The sequence below is a fragment of the Hoplias malabaricus genome, chromosome 10, assembly GCF_029633855.1.
Source record: "Hoplias malabaricus isolate fHopMal1 chromosome 10, fHopMal1.hap1, whole genome shotgun sequence".
In the NCBI taxonomy this organism is placed as follows: domain Eukaryota; kingdom Metazoa; phylum Chordata; class Actinopteri; order Characiformes; family Erythrinidae; genus Hoplias; species Hoplias malabaricus.
Window position 1 is genome coordinate 15,844,435 of NC_089809.1, and position 20,766 is coordinate 15,865,200.

General features: G+C 37.8%; 1 protein-coding gene and 1 long non-coding RNA gene across 7 annotated transcripts in view; both read left to right on the forward strand.

Moving 5' to 3' along the window:
* Positions 1-3,229, forward strand: part of pfkpa (phosphofructokinase, platelet a) — a 38,028-nt gene extending 34,799 nt beyond the window's left edge. For 2 of the 5 annotated variants that reach the window (XM_066683248.1, XM_066683249.1), the window contains exons 21-22: positions 860-965; positions 1,862-3,228. In XM_066683248.1, the coding sequence (XP_066539345.1) occupies positions 860-965; positions 1,862-2,018 (263 nt within the window). In that variant the 3' untranslated portion in view covers positions 2,019-3,228. Of the gene's footprint in view, positions 1-859; positions 966-1,861 lie in introns of all 5 variants that reach the window. The other 3 variants (XM_066683250.1, XM_066683247.1, XM_066683246.1) reach the window with 3 other exon arrangements.
* A 658-nt stretch (positions 3,230-3,887) lies between these two features.
* The window catches only part of LOC136708603 (uncharacterized), a 53,778-nt gene continuing 36,899 nt past the window's right edge, over positions 3,888-20,766 (forward strand). The window contains exons 1-2 of one of the 2 annotated variants that reach the window (XR_010804367.1): positions 3,888-3,932; positions 5,697-5,877. This is a non-coding gene — a long non-coding RNA (uncharacterized lncRNA). Of the gene's footprint in view, positions 3,933-5,041; positions 5,172-5,696; positions 5,878-20,766 lie in introns of those variants that run through there. The other variant, XR_010804368.1, reaches the window with a different exon arrangement.

A 20,766-nucleotide genomic window follows, 5' to 3' on the forward strand; every position in this document is an offset into this window, starting at 1 on the left:
GCTGACTAAAGATGAAGGTAACTGTTTACTTACTTTCACAGTTTGTGATATTTTAGACCATTGTTAATAAACTGGAATTTTCCCTTATTGAAATATAGACACTGTCAGCAAATTTTCTACAAATAATAAAAATAATATATAAAATAAATTTTGATTACAATGAAGGGGCAAATATTTGGATTTGTTTAAAATATTATTACCTTGATAAAGTTTGTAAACACACAAAAAATGATGTTGGTAAGTAAAACCAATATATATAAAAAAACATAACATGAAACAATAAAATAAAAATTTATTATAGAGGATACATTAAACCTCAAGGCAGGAAAGTAAATGACAGTACAAAAAAAGCAAAAGAAACTGTAAAAACTGATTGAATATAAAACTTATAGATTATCCTGATGTAAGCCAAAATACAATATATCAAATGCAGAGCTTTAACAGATAAAATGTACATGGAGAAAGAAAACCATTAGGAACATGGCACAGTTAGCCATTGTTTATTTGCTACTCAATCCAGTTTTTATGTTTAAATTTATGAGAAGAAAAAGAAGAATACATTCCATTTATATTTAAATGTATTCCAAATTGTTATAAAACAATATTTAAAATTATAAAGAAATAAGTAAATAAATATGAAATATTATATTAATAGTAAAATTGAATACACTGCCCATTTCAACAATGTTTTTATAATTCCAGAGGAAAAATATATTAATTTAAGGTTATTAAAAAGTTATGGATAATTGTTAAGGGGCCAAACCCTAGTGGTAGAAATGTATAGATGACTAATACGTCACTAATATAAATGTATGTGATTGTGTGCATGCTAAACATGGCTTGTGTGTGTGTTCTGCAGGAAGAGTGTTTGCTAACACAGAGGATTCAGCATGTTTGTTGGGGATGCGTCGCCGTGCTCTTGTCTTCCAGCCTGTGGTTCAGCTGAAGGATGAGACGGACTTTGTGTGCGTAGAGTAATCCAGATAATCTTGACAAAGTCATGACTTATAAAAATGCTTATTTGATTCTTTTGGAAATTTCAGCTCTTATTAATATAGAGTGCCTTGTGAAAGCACTACAGATTAATGAATGTTTTCTAAAGTACCAGTTATGCATATTTCCCCATCTAAATTTATATGAAATTCTGAAGCCCAAATTTAGTCATCATGTTTGTAAGAACATTTTCATTCAAACATGTTGCATAATAATGATGCATACTTAAACACTCAGAGCCCTGCTCTTGAAGTTGCAAGCTTTTACAACTAAAAAAATATCACAAGATATGCTTGGGCAAAAATGCTGAATACAAAGCATCATCTTCATTATATTCTATCAGAAGTGTTATACGGACACACTTTTGGTTTTCTTCAATTGAATGGTTTGGAGAGTGTATTTTTTCCCTTCTGTATAATTGAAGGTTGAAATTCTCAATTAAACTCTCAAAAACTCCTTTTGCTTATCAGAATTATATACAGAGATGTTACATCCAGTAATTCCCTTGTGCCTTAAAAGTGGCCTACACCTTTGCCTAACAAGGGATAAACCAATAGTCCATGCCTCTGTCTCCACTTACTCCTCTATTCCTTCCCTGCTGCAGGAAAGCCCCTCACTGCAGGTTCATGGGATTGGTTCCAAAGGATCATCACATATGAAACCCCTGCAGTCTGAATCTGTCTTATTGAAATAAAAAATTCTTAGTCATGGCAGTGACTACAGATTTCGCTCATGATAAATCATCTAGCGTATTAAATGCACCAAACAGACGTGATAACGTTGTAAAAAAACTATTCAATATATAGAGTTTTTTTTGGGGGGGGTGGGGGTATACGTAGGTATCCTAATGCAGCTGTTTGTGATTTAGTCACAGGATTCCAAAGGAGCAATGGTGGCTGAAGCTACGCCCCCTGATGAAGATCCTGGCCAAGTACAAGACCAGCTATGATGTGTCCGATTCCGGTCAGCTGGAGCATGTCGTCTGTAACCGCACCAAGGATTCTGATGCAAATACCACTATCTGAGACCCTGGGGTCATGGCGAGTCTGAGGTCACCCTGTAGACGGGCTGGTCTAGTGTGTGTTCACGCAGATGCTTCATCCTTTCCTCGTATTACGTACTGCCACTTCATTGTGTTTATCAAACCCCAGTCACCCTTTGTCATCTCCCAAGAAAAACGCAGTGGCGTACAGAATGTAGGAGAGGCCAGGGCCTGGTGGTGTATGGCCCGAGTCCTCTGGCTTTTAGTGTGTGTATGTGTGTGTGTGTTTGCCCAGGCTGCTGTTCACTACATGCTGACCTCCAGTCACCATGAGCAGCAGTTAGAGTAGAGCTCCACTGTTAGTGTCCAGCTGATGATGCAGCACGTCAGTCAATCCAGTGCAATCCAGCTCCTGTCTCTGGAGCAGTTTCATATTTGGATTTGTGAATATCATTATGTGCTGACATTTATTTGCTTGACCAATAAAGATCGCTTACATGTATCAAGGGGATGATGTTGGAGTTTTTTCGTGGGAGAAGGGGTTCGCAGGCTGTGGGTGGGAGGAGTGGAAGAGCCGAGTGTGTAAGGGTTGTGTTTTTGACCAGAAATGAAAACTTGACTGTGAATAACGTATGCATTACATATACAGTTATGGCGTTTTGCAGATACCCTTATCCACAGAGACTTACAAAAGTGCTTTATGTTTAGTTGGAGTTTGTATTCCAGCTAATACCATAGATTAGAATCTAAAATACACTTGAGCTCAGCCACTGCCAGAGCAAGGCCTGGGCTGACACTTAGAAAGAAAAATAGACTGTCTACCTAACACAGCGTAAGATTTAAAGGCAATATCTATGTGTCTATGTGTTAATTCTAAAGGTCCACATCTTTTAAGGTGCTACAGTATATCTACATGGCTAAAGTTTACTTTTCCAGTTTTTATTGACAGTTTGCATTACCACAAAACTCATTTGTAACACAAGTTGTTTTGTTGTGTCTGTGTTTAATTTCATGCATTTAGTGGTCTCCCAATTCTTTTCCACTTTACACTTTTCCGCATTTGCATTGGGGACAATTTTGGTAGTTCTACATTTGTGGGGAAAGGCAGAAGCTCCGCACGTCTCAAGGAAATAAAGATTGTTAGCACGGGCGTTTCTAGACCCTTTTAGGGGTGTTGAAGCATTAAGCACCCCCCCCGTCCCCGCCCCTCTTCCTGAAACCGTGCGCGCGCACATTCGAGGGGTTTGCACTTTGCAGGTGAGTTCAGGTTAGTGATGGGAATTTCGGCTCTTTTTGGGGAGCCGGCTCTTTTGGGTCGGCTCTTCCGGCTCCTAAATGGCTCTTTGTTTTACCACTTATTTCCACTGGTACAGAACAATATTACCTACATTTTACATGACTATATGGACAAAATATTATTGTTCAACATTAAAAATAATAAATAGTGTTGCAATGGCCAATTGTTTTTATGACTGTCTTGTAATAACTCACTGATTGCACCCACACATTCGATTGTATAAATAACTGGATTGTTATTTAAACACCTTAATAAAAAATCACTTGTAAACTCTGAAATATAGCCAATGGAACCCAAAAGGTAAGTATTACAAAATAGCTTATTAAATTAAATAATCATCCATTTCTGGGTAATAAAATAAACAAATACTCTGCAAAGTGCAAAACAGCAGCATTCAACAGTAGTGATTAAAACAACCACAACTGTCAACAAACATTTAACTGATTTAACATTTTCTTCAACTATTTTTTGGAAGGCAGATTGACATTCAGGAAAACCAAGTGTCTCAGCTTGGAGCTTGCTTGTTGTTCTCTGATTGGTTGAATGACAAGCCTTAGAAAAAAATGGCTCGGTCTTAGACGGGAACCGGCTCTCGTCGTTCACTTACAAGAGCCGGCTCTTTGAACCGGTTCGTTCGCGACCGACACATCACTAGTTCAGGTGAGCTCCTCCACACAGAGACACAGCCGCACATTCATAGCGAGAGAGACATGGTGTGGGCTTCAGGAATTCATACAAATGTTGAACAAAGGAAGGAGAATTACAAAGGTGTCCTGGAAAAAAAAAGCGATACCACGAGGGAAAAACGTGCCGGTTTTATATTAGTTACGTTTAGGCACCTCGTGTAACCGCTGCTCTGTCCCAAACAAAGACCCACTCCCTATATAGTGCACTTTAAATATTTATAAAAGGAATTCTACTACACCACTTCATAGTGTACTAAACAGTGTAGATGAAGATGTTTGAGATTCAGCCCTAGTGCTGCGGTGTAAATATATTGACATCTAAAATAATGAGATACTGTCTCAAAATAATGAAATACTATCTCAATATATTGACTTAGTATCTCAAAATAATGAGATAGTATCTCGAAACATTGAGATAGCAACTTGCATATTAATGAAAAATAAAAATTGTTGCTTTTTATTAAGTATTTTATGTGCTGGAAACGGGCTTCCATAAATACATTATCATTAACAGCACTCTTCGTGTTTACTGAACTGAATCATACATTACTCTTTATAGTTTGAATGTTTGGGGGGGCAGCTAGAGCTAAAATTTTAAATCGGAGACTTTGACTGCAAATATATGCAATGTAAATGTAAACATATATATTTATTTTTACATAAAAGTGTGAGATATCTGTGAAAAATAAAAACATTTATTTGTGTATTTATGAATTTAACTGTATTTGTACAAACTGCAGACAGTGAGACACAGATTGGGATATATTAATTTGTGAATAGTGAACCATATTTGTGACTAGTGTTTAATTTCTGGATTAACATTTACTCATTTGTAAAGTATTTTGAGACTAATCTTTCTCCATAAAAGGAGAGCTGTATGTATGTTGAAATTACCTTCACTGCCAGGTCAAATAAAAAGGTCACCACCTGGATTTAACTAAGCAAATAAGAGCCTCCCATTAGACAATTACTTCATGAGTGATTGTTTAGGGCTGGCAACAAGTTATTTAACCCTAACTGATGCAGTGAGCAGCTTCTCATTTGTTAAACAACCATATTGAAAGACACATCCTGTGGTCGTGGAAAAGATGTTAATCTGTTTTAGAAGGGTCATTGACATGCATCAAGCAGAGAAAACAGCTAAGGAGATTGCTGATAACTACTAAAATTGGGTTAAGAACTGTCCACTGCATTATTGAAAAGTGGAAGGAAAGTGGGTATACATCATCTTCAAGGAGGGAATGTGGTCAGAAAAAAATATTGAATGATTGTGATCGGCAATCACTTAAACATTTGGTGAAATCAAATTGTAGCAAAAGAACAGTACAACACAGGGATATGTTTTAATAGTAAAGGAAATAATAATAATAATTATAATAATAAGTAGTAGTAGTTCAATTTATATAGCACCTTTTACAAACCCAAGTAGGGAGTTATGGTGAATCCAAAGATGACAAGAGGAAAGTTTTAAGCAAAGATTTGAAGCACAAAAGGGACATACAGTTACGAAGAGAGAATGGTAGAGAATTACAAAGTTTGGGGGCAGCAGCACTGAAAGATCTGCCACCCAAAGTAGAAAGTCTAGTTGAAGGGACAGTTAGAAGACTGGAGTTAGAGGATCTGAGAATGCAAGAGGGTTAACACAGAGAAATGAGGTCTGAGAGATAAACAGGAGCCAGACCATGAAGAGACTTGATATTTAGAAGATGAATTTTGAACTTTATTCTACTCTCAATAGGAAGCCAATGGAGTTATATCGCTCGCTTACATGTATCAAGGGGATGATGTTGGAGTTTTTTCGTGGGAGAAGGGGTTCGCAGGAGTGATATCACCCGTGCCATTGGTGGAAGTCAGGACTTTGGCTGCATTTTGGATGTACTGAAGACGATGAATCAGTTTAACTGGAACACCATGGTAAAGTGAGTTACATTAACCAATACGGGAAAATATGAATGTGAATATCAACATTGACACATCACTGTCATTGAGAATAGGGTGTAAACGTACAATGTTACACAGATGAAAAAATACAGATTTGGTGACTGACTTGACATGGGCTCAAAGGTAAGTGTTGAGTTGAGGAAAAACCTAAGGTTTTTCACAACAGGAGCAGGCTTGATAGCAACACCATCAATGTCAACAGGAAAGTATGGTATATGAGAAAGAGAAAATTTTGTTCAGACAAGTAGAACTTCAGTTTTATCAGCATTAAATTTTAAGCAATTATTGTGTAGCCAGAGTTTTAAATTTGCAATACCTTAAATCTGCAATTCAAACTCAAGGGATTCGGACTAAACAGTGGTGTAGCCTTAAGAAAACCACTTTTCAGTGAGGCTACCTGGCAAAAATGGCTTCAGTTTGCTAGGGAGCATAAAGATTGGACTCTGGAGCAATGGAAGAAGGTCATGTGGTCTGATGAGTCCAGATTTATACTGTTCCAGAGGTTTACCCTGTCCCATAATGACTAGTGCCTAGTGTACAAGCCTGTGAGAGCAGTGTTATGATCTGGGGTTGCTGCAGTTGGTCAGCTCTAGGTTCAGCAATGTTATGTGCCCAAAGCATGAGGTCAGCCGACTACCTGAATATACTGAATGACCAGGTTATTCCATCAATTGATTTTTTTCTTCCCTGATCACACATATTCTAAGATGAAAATGCCAGGATTAATTGGGCTCAAATTGTGAATGAGTGTTTCATGGAGCATGAGACATCGTTTTCACACATGGATTGGCCACCACGGAGTCCAGACCTGAACCCCATTGAGAATCTTTGGGATGAGCTGGAGGAGACTTTGCACAATGGTCCAAATCTCTCATCATCTATACAAGATCTTGGGGGGAAAAATAATGCAACTCTGGACAGAAATAAATGTTGTGAAATGATACCACAAATGTTTGTGGAAGTGATTATTTGTATGGCAAATCCCCTGAGTTCAGGCCTGTGTCTACTGAAGTACAAAGTTTAATAATAAGTAATCCCTAGAGTCAATGGAATAGTTACAAATAATCAATATACAAATAAATATATGAAAGCAAATTGTGGCATCAACTGTTATACTAACATGCATCTTTGCTAAAGTTAAGCAGGTTTAGAACTTGGCTGGAAGATGACCTAAATCTTGAGCAGTTGCTTACTTTAGAAGGGCACATGGCCCAACTAAAAAAAAAAAGTCATGTGTGCTTGAAAACATAGTGGACATTTTCAGTGTGCTCAAACAATCCTACAATGCACCTCTAAAGTAGAGTACAACTCATACACTAGCTGACACTAGCAGATGGCAGATACTCATAATGCACTGCTTGTTTGGTAAAAACCAGCATGAGGTCTGAAATCTTTCACTACCCTCCTGAATCCAGTTCACTATAATAATGTACATTGAGTAATATAAGGAATAGTGAATTAGGGGCAATTTCAGAAAAAGTGCTGGATTGCTGAGCAGGACCACAGGACACGCCATGCACATTCAAGACAGGAACCACATTTCACATTCAGTGTGTTTCCAAAGCTTAAGCAGGTAACACTTTTAAGTCTTGGCTATTCAAGACTCAGGATACTTTTTCAAAGAACACGTTTAGAAGACTCATCAAGTTTCATTAAACACCACAGCTCCCATTCTTCATGTTTAGGGAGTAATTTGACACGCATACATATACAAACACACACACACACACACACACACACACACTGGAGCTACTGGAACTGAAGCTTACATGTAGGTTTCATGAAAAATTATGCCCATGCTTAATTTTTTCGCATGCAGGCTTTCAGATGGCTGATACTGTATTTATCTGTGTAATGTCCATTTATATGTACTGCATGAAAAAATCTTTATATTATAAGTATTAGTCTGGAAATATTGCACCTTAAATATGATGTGGTTGCAATGTGCAGTTTAATGTCTTTGTGATTATTTCCAGCAGAGGGTGCTAAAGTGCTGTGATTGGAACATGAGCACGTGTTCTGCAGCATGGTTGCCCATGCTTTTGTAGCATGATCCAAATCTGCAATGCCTCATTTCTTTCGTTTATGCCACATTTTGCAATCTCTAAGCTGTTTGGAAACATGTTTACTATATGTACTGGACGTTTGAGCATTTAAAATATTTATTATCCATATTTACCATGCCTTTTGAGAGAGACTTCCCAAGAGCCCAGTAAAAGCCAGTTTGTGTTGTAATTGGACCACAATGTCACAGTTAAATGGATTTACAACATAATAATCAGAAGGGGTTACATCTGTCTGTTACCAAACCCTGTGTGTGGTTCCAGAGAGCCCACACAGCAGACAAACCTCTGTTTCTTTGCAAGCATTGCCCCAGGGGCATCACCTTCGACAGTGAGATGCTGTGAGGAATAAAGAAATGATCAAACACTATGCTAATGTGATTAATGTGAAAAGCTGACAGGCACTTTTTCCCCCCTTTGCTAGGTGACATTATTCCTCACACCATCACCTTGTTCTCTTCTCTGTCTGCACCCATAGAGGTATCTGAGTGCAGGCATGAAGAGGGGGAGAGGGGAAAAAAGAGCATATCCAATCTTTTGAGTTGATTTAAGAATGCAAAGTGGGGCCTGTGGGGTCATATGCACATAGGTAATCAATAGTAATTACCATTTCATCTCTGCCTTCTTCTTTTCTTTCCCCTCCCTAAATCAGGACCTGATCTGATCTCATCGGACTGATTAGGGCTTGTAAATGAAGGAGCAGGTTGCAGTTACATAGCCAAAACCAGATGTGTGCTTCCCCAGCTTTATCTTCATTTAATACCTCAGTCCCCTTAAGCGCAACACCAATTAAACCCTGAGCCTGTAGCATTCAAATGGCCTGGCAAATAGACTATTTCCATTAAACAGACTCTTAATTCGAGGCCACCTTGTGGGCTGAGAATGCTTTGTGTAGCAGATTTCTCCTTTTGATTCCACACGTATGGATTTTCAGAGAAAGATGTATGATCCTATGCCAAACTCCTCTGCAGTAAATGCTGAATACCCATAGTGGTAAAAATAGATTACTTGAAAGCTATTGCAATAACGATGGTAAAGGGAGACAATAAATCTTCACCTGTGATATTAGAAAAGCAACATTTCTCTTCCAGATAGTTCATGTGAATGTTTATGTATACACGCTTGCTGCCCAGTTTATTAGAAACACCCACCTTGTGCACACACTGCCCATTTGATCAGGTCTATTGGTTTGCAGTGATGCAATTACAGACTGTAGTATCATTTGTGTCCTTTTCAGTTATGGTTAATCCCCCCACCCACACCACACACACCCACGCCCTGGGGGGTGGGATATTCTCAGAACTGTAGCAACACTTAAATAGTAAAGATTTGGAGAGGTTTTAAATTGTTATCATGCCATCACCTTGCACGTGCCTTTTGCTGCTTTCATTCATAAGGCATACAGAATTATGACGTAGCCATGGCAACATGAACACCCCCATGACAGAATGTGGTAGGCATACTAAGTGTACTGTTTTTTTTTTAAGCTTTTATTTTCTGGCAGAAATCAGACTTAACAAACAAGATATACTGAATTACTCTCCATTACTCATATTGGGTTTGTGAACAAATGGCTCTTATGAACTATCTCTTCAAAGAGTCCATTGATCCAATTAAAAATGAATAATTATTATAAATGTAATCTTTGTTGCTTGTAGCTTTCTCTGTTGTCTGTTTTGCTTTTGTACATGATGTGGCTACTAGGGGGTGCATGGTTCTTGAATTCGTGTTTGGCTAAATGTGCTGGTTAAAATAATCTGGTTTACAACATTGAACTGAAAAAGAGCTGAAAGTCACTGGAGCCTATACATTCACAGAAAAACTCACTGTGGTCACTGTGGTGGCACCCTCAAGGGCACCTTATTCTGTTATAATTGTTGATTTTAAAATTGTGTTGATTTCATATGCTCTGTTTTATCTCCAGGACTTATTTGGTGTTATTTTATTTTACACAGTCCTATAATGAATGTTTACAATATACTCCTCTCTTTCCAGAGAAGACACTGTAATGTGGAATTTAAAACCACTGTTGTACCTTTACAAGGTACATTTACATGGTTTGTGATGGTACCTGTACTGTACCTTTTTTTCTGAGAGTACTGAAAGGCAAATCAGCAAACATCTGATTTATTTATTTATATATATATATATATATATATATATATATATATATATATATGTATATATATATATATATGTATGTATATATATATATATATGTATATATATATATATATGTATATATATATATATATATATGTATATATATATATATATATGTATATATATATATATATATGTATATATATATATATGTATATGTTTGTGTGTATGTGTATGTTTTCGGTGCTGTGTGCACCAATGCAATCACTTGGGGTTATGCTCAGAGACCCCAAGACTGAACCGAACCTCATCAGATCTCACCCATGTTCCGTTCAATGTAACTTTATAGCTTAGGTAAGTTGAAAGAGCAGATCTATTTCAATTTTTGATTGAAAAATACAAAAACAGCCATTCACATGAAGCATTATGATCGTCCATTTCTTTGCCTTGAAATTCAGATAATGAGACTCGTACAGAAGAAGTACTGTAAACACTGAAAACCCTGGGTATTCCAGTAAGTTCATGAGGTTTTTTATTTTTGTAATTGTTGTTTAGACCTAGATCCCAGATACAGCCTGGGATGCATGTTATGACAAAGCATAGGGAGCTTGACTAAACTTATTCATCCTCTGTGGATGGGCTGTATCAATGTGTAATTCACTCAACAATCTACTAATGCATTACTATGTAGCACTGCAGTGCTGAGAAAACTTTGGCCAACAACTTGGATTAAACAATCTATGAATATAAATCTGTAGTGTATTATATGTGAAATCTATGATTTTGGAAAAACAAAATCATAAACTCTGGTTTGATTATTTTCAGAAGCTCCATGTGTTTTAAGGTGGAATGGTACATTTGAGGGGTAACAAGCGACTTGTGTGTACGGTACGTTTTTATCCAAATTTAAATTACCACAGAAACGCATACATAACTCTTGCTGTTTTGTATCACTTTCGGTAGTAAGCAGTCTCCCAAATTTGGAGACATTACACCTTAAGAAACACAAAAGAGCAAAAATAAATTATTATTACCCAACTATGGAGCAGGAATATAGCAATATCCTCACCTCAGTTATGCTTTTTAATGTTTGGAGTTCTTTCTACTGTGTAAAAAGCTCCAGACGTAGAGAAATGGACTGAGACACTTTTTTAGCCAGACACTGGGGCTTCCGAAACACATTAGACAGGTATTAAGCACGCAAACAGACTAGAGACCTGGCAAATGGTGAGGAAACATTCTCAGAATATTATCAAAAGTGATTTTTGATTAAAATAGTGAATGTCACCTTTAACACAATGTACCTAAGTGTTCCTGATCAATCCGACAGTGTGTGTGCAATATAGGAATATATAACTATAAAAACTATGTATGTGCACCGTGTATATATATTATAAAAAGAAAATTAATAAATCAATACAGAAATAAACTAGCCCAGTTGTAGGGCCATAGTTGCTCAATAGTAGCAGTGCTGATGGATGTGAGTTGCTCTCAGTTTTCCCCCTGAATGATTGAACAGATCTGTACAGTATTGTACAGCATGTGCAGTATCTGAGCCTTGATTTTCCTCATTGATTAAAGGCTGTGGAGTACCTCGGCTTCACTCGGTGGAATTGGAGATCAGTATCAGAAGCCCCCACCCCCCTTCAGGTATGAGGAACAATGAAGTGCATCCTTCGTATTCAGCACCAAATTTATCTCTCTGAATTTAGCAAATGTGGCGTATAATGGCCTACAGCATGAGAGAGATGCAGTTATCTAGCCTTTTGCCATCTACCCGGCCAGTTAAGTCTGCCTTCTTCTCATTACATTTAACTGCGCATGCAAGGCGGAGATGAGAGGCTTCATTAGATAGACATATCAAACCAGTGCCTCACTGAGGTGCTGGAGGTGCAGTTTCATAGAGACTCAGCAGGGCTTTGAACCATGAAACACATTTGAGCTGGAAGTTTGAGCATCTGTTAGTGCTGTTAGAATCTTTTAAAATGATAGTGCCACCTATCAACATTTTGGGAATGCCTAGCTTGACAAAATATTTGCAGTACAAATGGATGTAGATTCTTTGTAAATTTGAAATAACTCAAAAAGTCTACTCGCATTGTATGGTGATGCCCTGCTAGTCTCAAAATCTCTACAGTGAAAGACATTATTGGTAAGTTTGGTTTTTTTATAGGCATAAATATACATAAATAATACAACAATCATAATATATTTAGAATTTCATCATTTAACATATTGTTCTAAACATATTGTAGTTTCATGGAATCCTGATCATCCTTATTAACATCTAGTGAAATAAATAAGCCTGCTAGCAGTGGAGACAAATAGATCCCTGCACCCCACCCCCCTGAAAAAAAATGCTACCAAATATCATAAATTGATCTTGATGATTCTGTCAAACCAATTTGGATGGGGAATGTAATGCTACACTGTAGAATACCCCATACCATAGCAAATAAAACTTCTCATTATTGTAGGCTGGAATGCACCATTAACACAATCTTATTGGCTATCCATGTGTGTTAAAAATATTGTGATTGGATCTGCGTGTATAAATAAGTACACTGTGATATGATTGTTACATGTGTGTGTATAAGTGCTTTGTAACTGCATGTGTGTATAAATGCATTATGATCACATCAGTGGTCATGGAGCCACTGAATATTGTTCAAGAAAACAAAAAATCCAATCAGTATCAGGATGTACAGGCATCTGAACTTTGTAAAGGTTAAGTGTACACAAGTGTCCAGTTTGGATGCTGATCCAATCATGATCAGATCGTACCGGTCCGATATTAATGGCAAATGTAAACCAGGCCTAAGGTTAAAAAAAGTGAAGACCTTGTCTTATTCTTGGTCAGCAACTCTTTTACAGTGCAGACTCTTAGGAGATTTGCTACATTAGACTTTGCTCCCTGGGCCTGTAGAGGGTGTCCAGTTCAGGACAGTGGAGAATGGGCCTGTGATTTGATATATTGGAGTTAATATGTCACAGACGCATCCCAGGGCCGATTTTCATCTGCGGTTTCATCCGCACTTTTAGGTCGTGGTTTTTGATAAATGACCCTGGACATCCATTTCTCTCCAGCTCTTTCATCTTCGGTGGAGGAGAGGAGACCCGCTGCGACTGCACTGCCGAGAAAAACTTTCAGCGGCCGGCAGGGAAGAGCTGGGGCAAATGGACGCCGGCATTAATGGAATTGACATTAATTTGACAGAGTGCTGGCTAACATGTGAAGTCACTGGCAGTTCATAAGAATAATATTAAGTGAGACATTAGCATGCAAGAGCGCATCTTACCGCAGATGCCTGGGCAATTTTGGACGAGACAGAGAGAAATACATAGGGAGAGGCCGGAATGTAAATGATGAGACATGAAGCTCCAGGCTGTAGCATGAGGAGAAATGTGGCCTTCCCTCCTTTGATCGCATGTGTGATCTGAGCCAGTGCAACTTAGAATTATCGTCATAGCACAAATGCTTCTCTATAGAAAATATAATTGGAATGCACACTATATGACCAAGCGTTTGAAGATATCAGCTATTCCAGTGTTCCTTTAGAAATCAGGTATAAAATTTGGGATTTTTTTTTTTTTCAGAATTTACTGAAATGTCTACTCTTCTGAGAAGGCATTACAAAACATATTGGCTCTTTGCTCTGATGATTTGATTACATTCAGTCAAACTATTAAAATGAAATGAAATCAAAGTGATTTTTTTATATATGTAGGTACAACTAGCTTGAAATGCTTTGATGACTACATGTTCCATGAAAAAGACAATAAAACATATGTAGATGTATAAAACCAAAATAGATACTCGGAACATTAGAAAAACAAATATATGTTAAAGATATGTACAGAGACAATAATATTAATATGGAAAAATGTTCAAAATAAGGGTGTAAATAAAGATGTAATAAAAATAGGTCTAATGAAGTTTTTACAAATAAACATTAAACAATATACAAAGAGTTAAAAATGTAATAATGTAGATATATACAGAAGCCAAATTGGGATATTGGCCAGAGTTCAGAACCCGAATGGCTTGTGTGAAGAAGGTCCTCCACATCCTCTCTGTATTTACCTTCAGAAGAGGGTTTCCTCTTCACGAAAATTCACAAAAACACCCAATTATCACAAAAATCGAAAGGTCTGACTACCACTAAAGCGCAAAAAGAGCAATGGAAATGTTTTTTTAAATAAAAAACGAGGTTTCAGCTGGTTCGTACCTACTGAGCATGCGGCACAGCATCCTCCAAAGCCCCGAACTGACCCCACGACCACAGGCATTTAACAGACACACACCCCCACCCCCGCCATTTCCTCATCTCTTGCTTCCACACTTTCTTACACTAGCACCACCCAAGGGTCTTATTTTAGAGCATGTGCAGATTATCATACACGTACAGCTTTGAGCAAAAGTCAGATACCACACAGCATTTATTTACTGTTCTCTAAAAACATTAAGAACAAGCTCTACACCACAGAAGTGACGCAGATATCCCAACAAATAAACATTATATATTATATTTTTGATATAAAGTTTGATTTTGATATATAAACAACTATATAAAAGTATTGTTAACAAAGCAAAAAACACTCAGGTCTCTCCCTCTTCCTTGTTTTAATTGCCAACCCTGATCAACAAACTAATGTCATCTAGAGTTTATTCACAAAAGTGCAGTGCTTGGAAACACATTATTTTACTTTTTTCCGCTAATATTTCTTTATTGTGCATAACAATTTTGAATGTTTTGGATGGAAACCCAAGTAGAGAGCAAAAGTGCTTCCTTGACTGCAACAGAGAGGAGAGTCCATTTTTTTTAGGGTGGTTGCCTGATGTCCTTCACAGTCCTCCTGGCCTTGGTCCAGCACCACTTTTTGTAGATGGTCTGCAGGTCAGGGTGTTTGAATGATGCACTCAGTTGAAGGCACCACCCTCTAGAAGGAAGGTCACAAAAAATGATAATAATGATCAAGTAATGAATTTTAACAGGCAAAAAAGAGAGAATGTACATGAATGCACCTTTACATATGCTGCAACCCAGACACTCTAGTTAGCCTAGCTTCTGCTGTTCTAACTTTAAGGGTGAATCCCATGTCTTACATCTACGCCAAACCCTTGTTTTCAAGTTTCATCCTCAGAATGGAGTTATGTGGTGTTCGCCTACGAAACGGGACGATTTTCAAGAACTTAATACATCTCCAGGACACAAATAAAAAGAACAGTATGTCAGTCCCAGGCTACTAACTGTGCTCCTAGCTGTAAACAGGTTTGCATTGATTGGAACACTGTTGGACTTTTGGTAAATTTAAGGTTTCATACACCTTCAGAGGTGGTAAACAGTCATATATTCCTACCCCAAAGCAAATCAAAGAGATGGTATTCACACTAATGCTCAATATTTTAATTAGTGGTGTGGAGAAACAAATAGGTTGTAATGAAGTAAGCATTCAGAGCTTGAGTCACCTGGGTTGTGGTATACAGTGGTTGGCAAAAAACACAAACCATGTACTTGAGTGAAAGTACAGATACTGAAGGTAAAATATTACTTCAGTAAAAGTAGAAGTCCTCGTTGTAAATATCCACTTGAGTTAAAGTACAAAAGTATTTACATTCAAAAATACATATGTATTGAAAGTAAATGTACCATGACGTATTATGGCTCTAATGTTCTATTATAATTTTTGTAAGACTCATGCTTAACACATCGTAGGTGAAAAGACTCTAGTGTCTAGTGTCTTTTAATAGAATGTCATTAATTAGTCACAGCAGTAGTGTCGCAGTCACACAGCTCCAGGGACCTGGAGGTTGTGGGTTTGAGTCCTGCTCCGGTTGACTGTCTGTGAGGAGTTTGGTTTGTTCTCTGTTACTGCGGTTGGACGAACATGGTTCAAGTTGCTTAAATCAAGAAGTCTAGAAATATTAACTCCTTTACACTACACTCCCTAAATAGTGCACTTTAAAGATTTGTAAAACTAATACCACTACACTACTACATTGTGTACTACGTGGGGTTGAAGATGTGTGAAATTCAGCCCTAGTGGTTTGCCAGTATAATTGCAGAGTGACGCAGAAGCCAACACACACGTATAAACTTTCACAGTGGCATATGACACTTGTGCGTAACATTTACTCATTAAGGAACACTAGGTTAGATTTGGCAAGTTTTTTTTCTCCTCCTGGGGTTCTAACGGTTCTAAGAACCGAAAATGATCAGTCTCGGTTTCACACAACACTTGGAGAAATATTCTCACTTGTTTTAGCAAGTGAGAGTTGCCCAAAATGGAAATTGTTCAGTAAAGTACAGATACACAAAAATAGTACTTAAGTACAACAAATAATTACATTTACTTCGCTACTGTCCACCCTCGGTGATATAAATCCACGGACAAAATGTCTCTCTTGAAAAAATGTTTTAAAAATTCTAGAAAGCCTGCCTGTTCTGCTTGGCATTGTTCCCACACCAGACTGAAGTGCCCAGTGAGGATGCTTTAAATGGTTATTTCGGTGAGGCCCAGTATTTATGTTGGATGATCAGTTTTAGGTCACTAATTTTCACTTTACCTCCTCCAAAAGGGATTGGACATAGCTCCATCAACTCCATCAACAACTCCAGCAAAGATTGTTCCAATGTTTCATTCCCTTTTAGCCAATGCACTGCAATTTGGCTTGATAAGCGTAGGCTTATGTACAAATGCTCCAGATAATGCCATTCTACTGATCAATGCTTTCAGTGGAAAATATGCACAAACTGTTTGTTTGCAATGAAATAAAATTAGGGATTTGTGCTATGATTGCTCATTTGGTTGAATAGGAATTTTTTTCTAAATATTTGTCCTACTCATACAACCAGTCTTTAAAAAGGAGTCTATTTGAGCGAGGCATGGATAAGCCAATTGAGCAAAAGCTGTTTTTCATTTCACATTCAAAAGCAATAATCAATCCATAATAACATAATGAAAGGACAACATCATAAGTTTTCAGTTTTCAGCCATGCCACATTTATTTGTGCTGAGAGTCCATGAAAGAATTATTGTCCTTTATCTCTGTAGGTAGAATGGCACTCAGTTATGGCAGCTAAAAACAGCTCTCCTGACCATTTTACACCAAAAAATCGAGACAACAGGTACAGGCAGCAACTCTAGCAAGACTGAAATTTATTTTGTCTCTGGAAATGTGTCTGTGACAGTGAAATCAATTGAAAAGTCATTTGGTGTAAAGCTAGCATAAATATTCACCTGAAATAGTAAATAACTTGCTAATTTGTCATTAAACAATTTTAAAGGAACCACCGGTAGATGTGGTATTTTCCCTGAGCTCTTCGCACAATTGCATAGTGTAATTCACTTTTACAGCACTGTTGTGAAATCAAGGGGAAGGGGGTGTTCCCTGTCCTCCTCTAAAGGTTACGTAGTGCAGTTTCTACAGTGCTGAGCCTGGAGTAGCAAAATAGAGGCTCTAATCTCCTTATTACAGGTCAGTGAAGAATCACAATGATTTTGCTTTAAAGGCAACATTTACAGTTGTTTTAAAAAAAACACTTTTTATAAAATTCAAAATATGTACAATGGCATCCAGTCTAATGTGTTTAGGAATCCCCGGTGCCAGTAAAAAAAAAAGGGGCTGTCAGACTGCTCCATAAGTGGGTAATATTGACGTATTTTGCTGTTCCAAATTATTTGGTTAGGAACCCACTCTAAATTCAGGAGACTGCTAACCTTATTAAAGTAAACAGACCAAATGTGCTAAAAAATTAAACAACTTGCATTACAAATGTGTTTGTCTGGTAATTCAAAGTGTGAATAAAAATTACAGACAAGCTAAAGTATTTTTTCTCCTTAAGCATACTGTTCCACCTTAAAAGAAAATGAACTTCTGAACATAAACAAACCAGAAAGAACTGCATGTCCCCACAATCGTTGACATTCCCTTTAAATGTTACCAAATACAAAGAAGATTACTGTTAGGTCAATAACCATTAAATCTTGATGGTAGCAATCTTGAGCAGACAGAAAAAAACAAAAGAAAACTAAAACTGGAATCATTGGCACTAGATTGCTGGCCAATGGACAAAGCCGAGCTGTGTTTTTTCTGCTGCCAGAGGTTTCCAGTACTTTGTGGAGTGGAAAAGTGCCACTAGGTACGAGTGAGCATTTGGTAGTATTAAACACCCACACAAAGCATTGCTTTCGTGCCCTTGAGAAAAGCAATTAAGTGTGTGCATTCACAACAACAAACAACACCCCCCATCGCTCTCTGCCTTGAAGCATGACCATCCATGTAACAGCCAAAGGCCATTACCAACGCTCATTAACACTAATCAAAAACCACTTTGTCTGATAAGAGCTGAGGGGTCGCCTTTGAGCCCCCCAACACACTTTCTCTGTCTTGCTTTTCACACACACACACACATGCTTCTTGCACTGTTACTGACCCGTCTTGAACAAGGTGCCAGTTTACACACGCAATCTCAGCACAGATGAAGATATGGAGTGTAAGGCCTTTCCAATTATAACTCACAGGCAAAGGGGGCTCTCCGAGATCAGCCGCCTTTCAGCCTTTGCAGTTTATCTACTTGAAAGGCTATTTGACTGGCCTCCAAACAATATGGCTCCAGTGAGAGTTCCTTCTCTTACTGAATGTAATTATGTAGACTTAGTGATGTGTGTGTGTTTGTGAAAGAGAGAGCGAAAGGGAGAGAGAGACAGAGAGAGAGAGAGAGACCCATTAGAGATTTGTTCTTCTGTGCAGTCGCTCAAGCCCAGAGAGATGCCAAGTCTGTGACCTACAAGATGCTTCACACTCTGGAGTGCATTGTTGTTTTAGTTGTGATGTGTGAAATATGCAGGAAGTATTAGATACTTATAAAAACTATTTTAGCATAATATCAATTTGATTAAGTTTTGAGCTAAAGTCTGGGAGGGTTTATCTCCAGGATTAGGGTTGACTCAATGAATGGTTTACCACCATCTATTATTTTTTTCAATGTAAGGAATTAGAATGCAAAAACTGAGCGCTTGGGATTGATTCTGTATTATAACACCACAAATACATTACATTATTTGGTAACACTTTAAATTACAGTGTTACCACTTCATTTCATGGTGCTTTGTACTCATTAGGTTCAGGAAGGACATGTGATTTACCACAATAGTCATCATCACATACCTCTGAGACATTTTACACTGTTTAGCCTATATGTTGATGACTAATGATTATTTATGTGTCTTATTTGTAAAGTGTTTGTAAGATAATCAGTAATATCCACATGTATCTAGTTTATTTACTTACTTACTTACTCAGTACTTATTTTACAGCTTACTTAAGAGGTACTCACTCTGTACTTACCCAGTAATTATCGGGCTCTAATTTAAAGTGCTATTTAAAGGAACACCTAATACCACCTGTCTACACTCATTGTCTATTTCTTCAGCTCCACTGACCATACAGGAACACTTTTTCATTCATTACCTGTAACTTCTTATCCAGTTCAGGGTCGCGGTGGGTGGGCCCACCTGGAATCACTGGGCACAAATCAGGACACCCCCGGAGGGGGTGCCAGTTCTTCACAGGGCAACACACGCACTCACACCTACGGACACTTTTAAGTTGCCAATCCACCTACCAACATGTTTTTGGACTGTGGGAGGAAACCCATGCAGACACGGGAAGAACACACCAACTCCTCACAGACAGTTACCCGGAGTGGGAATTGAACCCACAACCTCCAGGTCCCTGGAGCTGTGTGACTGTGACACTACCTGCTGCGCCACCATGCCGCCCCAACACTTTTTCATTCATTGGCTTCTGTTATATGTATTGTAATTCAGTAGATGCCACAAATATTCACAGGTTTAAAAATGCTAGAATGTTACTCTAACATGAAAATGAACTAGTGGGAATTACAGGAGAAATATATGAGGCTATAAAAGCCCTTAACATGCTCCACATAGACTTTCAAATGCACTTGAGTGAAGAGCCCATGGCACTTACTGTGTATGGAGCTGAGGACATAATGTTGATATGTGTGAAGAGGGAATAACAGATAAAAAAAAAAAAAAACTTAAAATGAATTAACTACGAGTTAAAGCAGTGTAAACACCCATAATTCAGTTCAGTCTGATTTCCCATCCTTAATACCTACTGAAAGAACCTTGGGCCATAGAATGTACATATTTTTGAATTAAAAAAAGCAGATGAAGAAGAAGGGCTCATATATTTCTGCCCTCAGTTGCGTTTGTTTTCTTCGGAGCTTGCTTGCCAAATGGTTCTGCTTTAGTCAAGCACTATCGCTCCAAATGAAATTACATATTCAAGGTTTGATACAAAGGCAGATGAAGGCACATTTGAACATTCAAAGAGAGAGCATTCCCCAAAATTAATTTCATCTCCAGGGTTCATGCATATTTAATACCATGAGCTCCAATATCACAGAGTAATACAAACCCAACAAACTCACAGCAGAGAGAGAGAGAGAGAGAGAGAGAAGAGGCAGGATCTAAAAAATAATGAGAAATAAGAGAGGCAGACTAAATGAGTGAGTACGAATAAGAATGGAGGAAAAAAAGGAGGGAAAATAGAGAGAAAGAGAACTGAAAGGCAGTAGAGAAAGGAAGAGGAAAGGGAAGGAAGAAAGTGAGTAAAGTAAGATAATGAAGGACAGAGAACATGAGATTAGACATAGATTCATGAAGAGA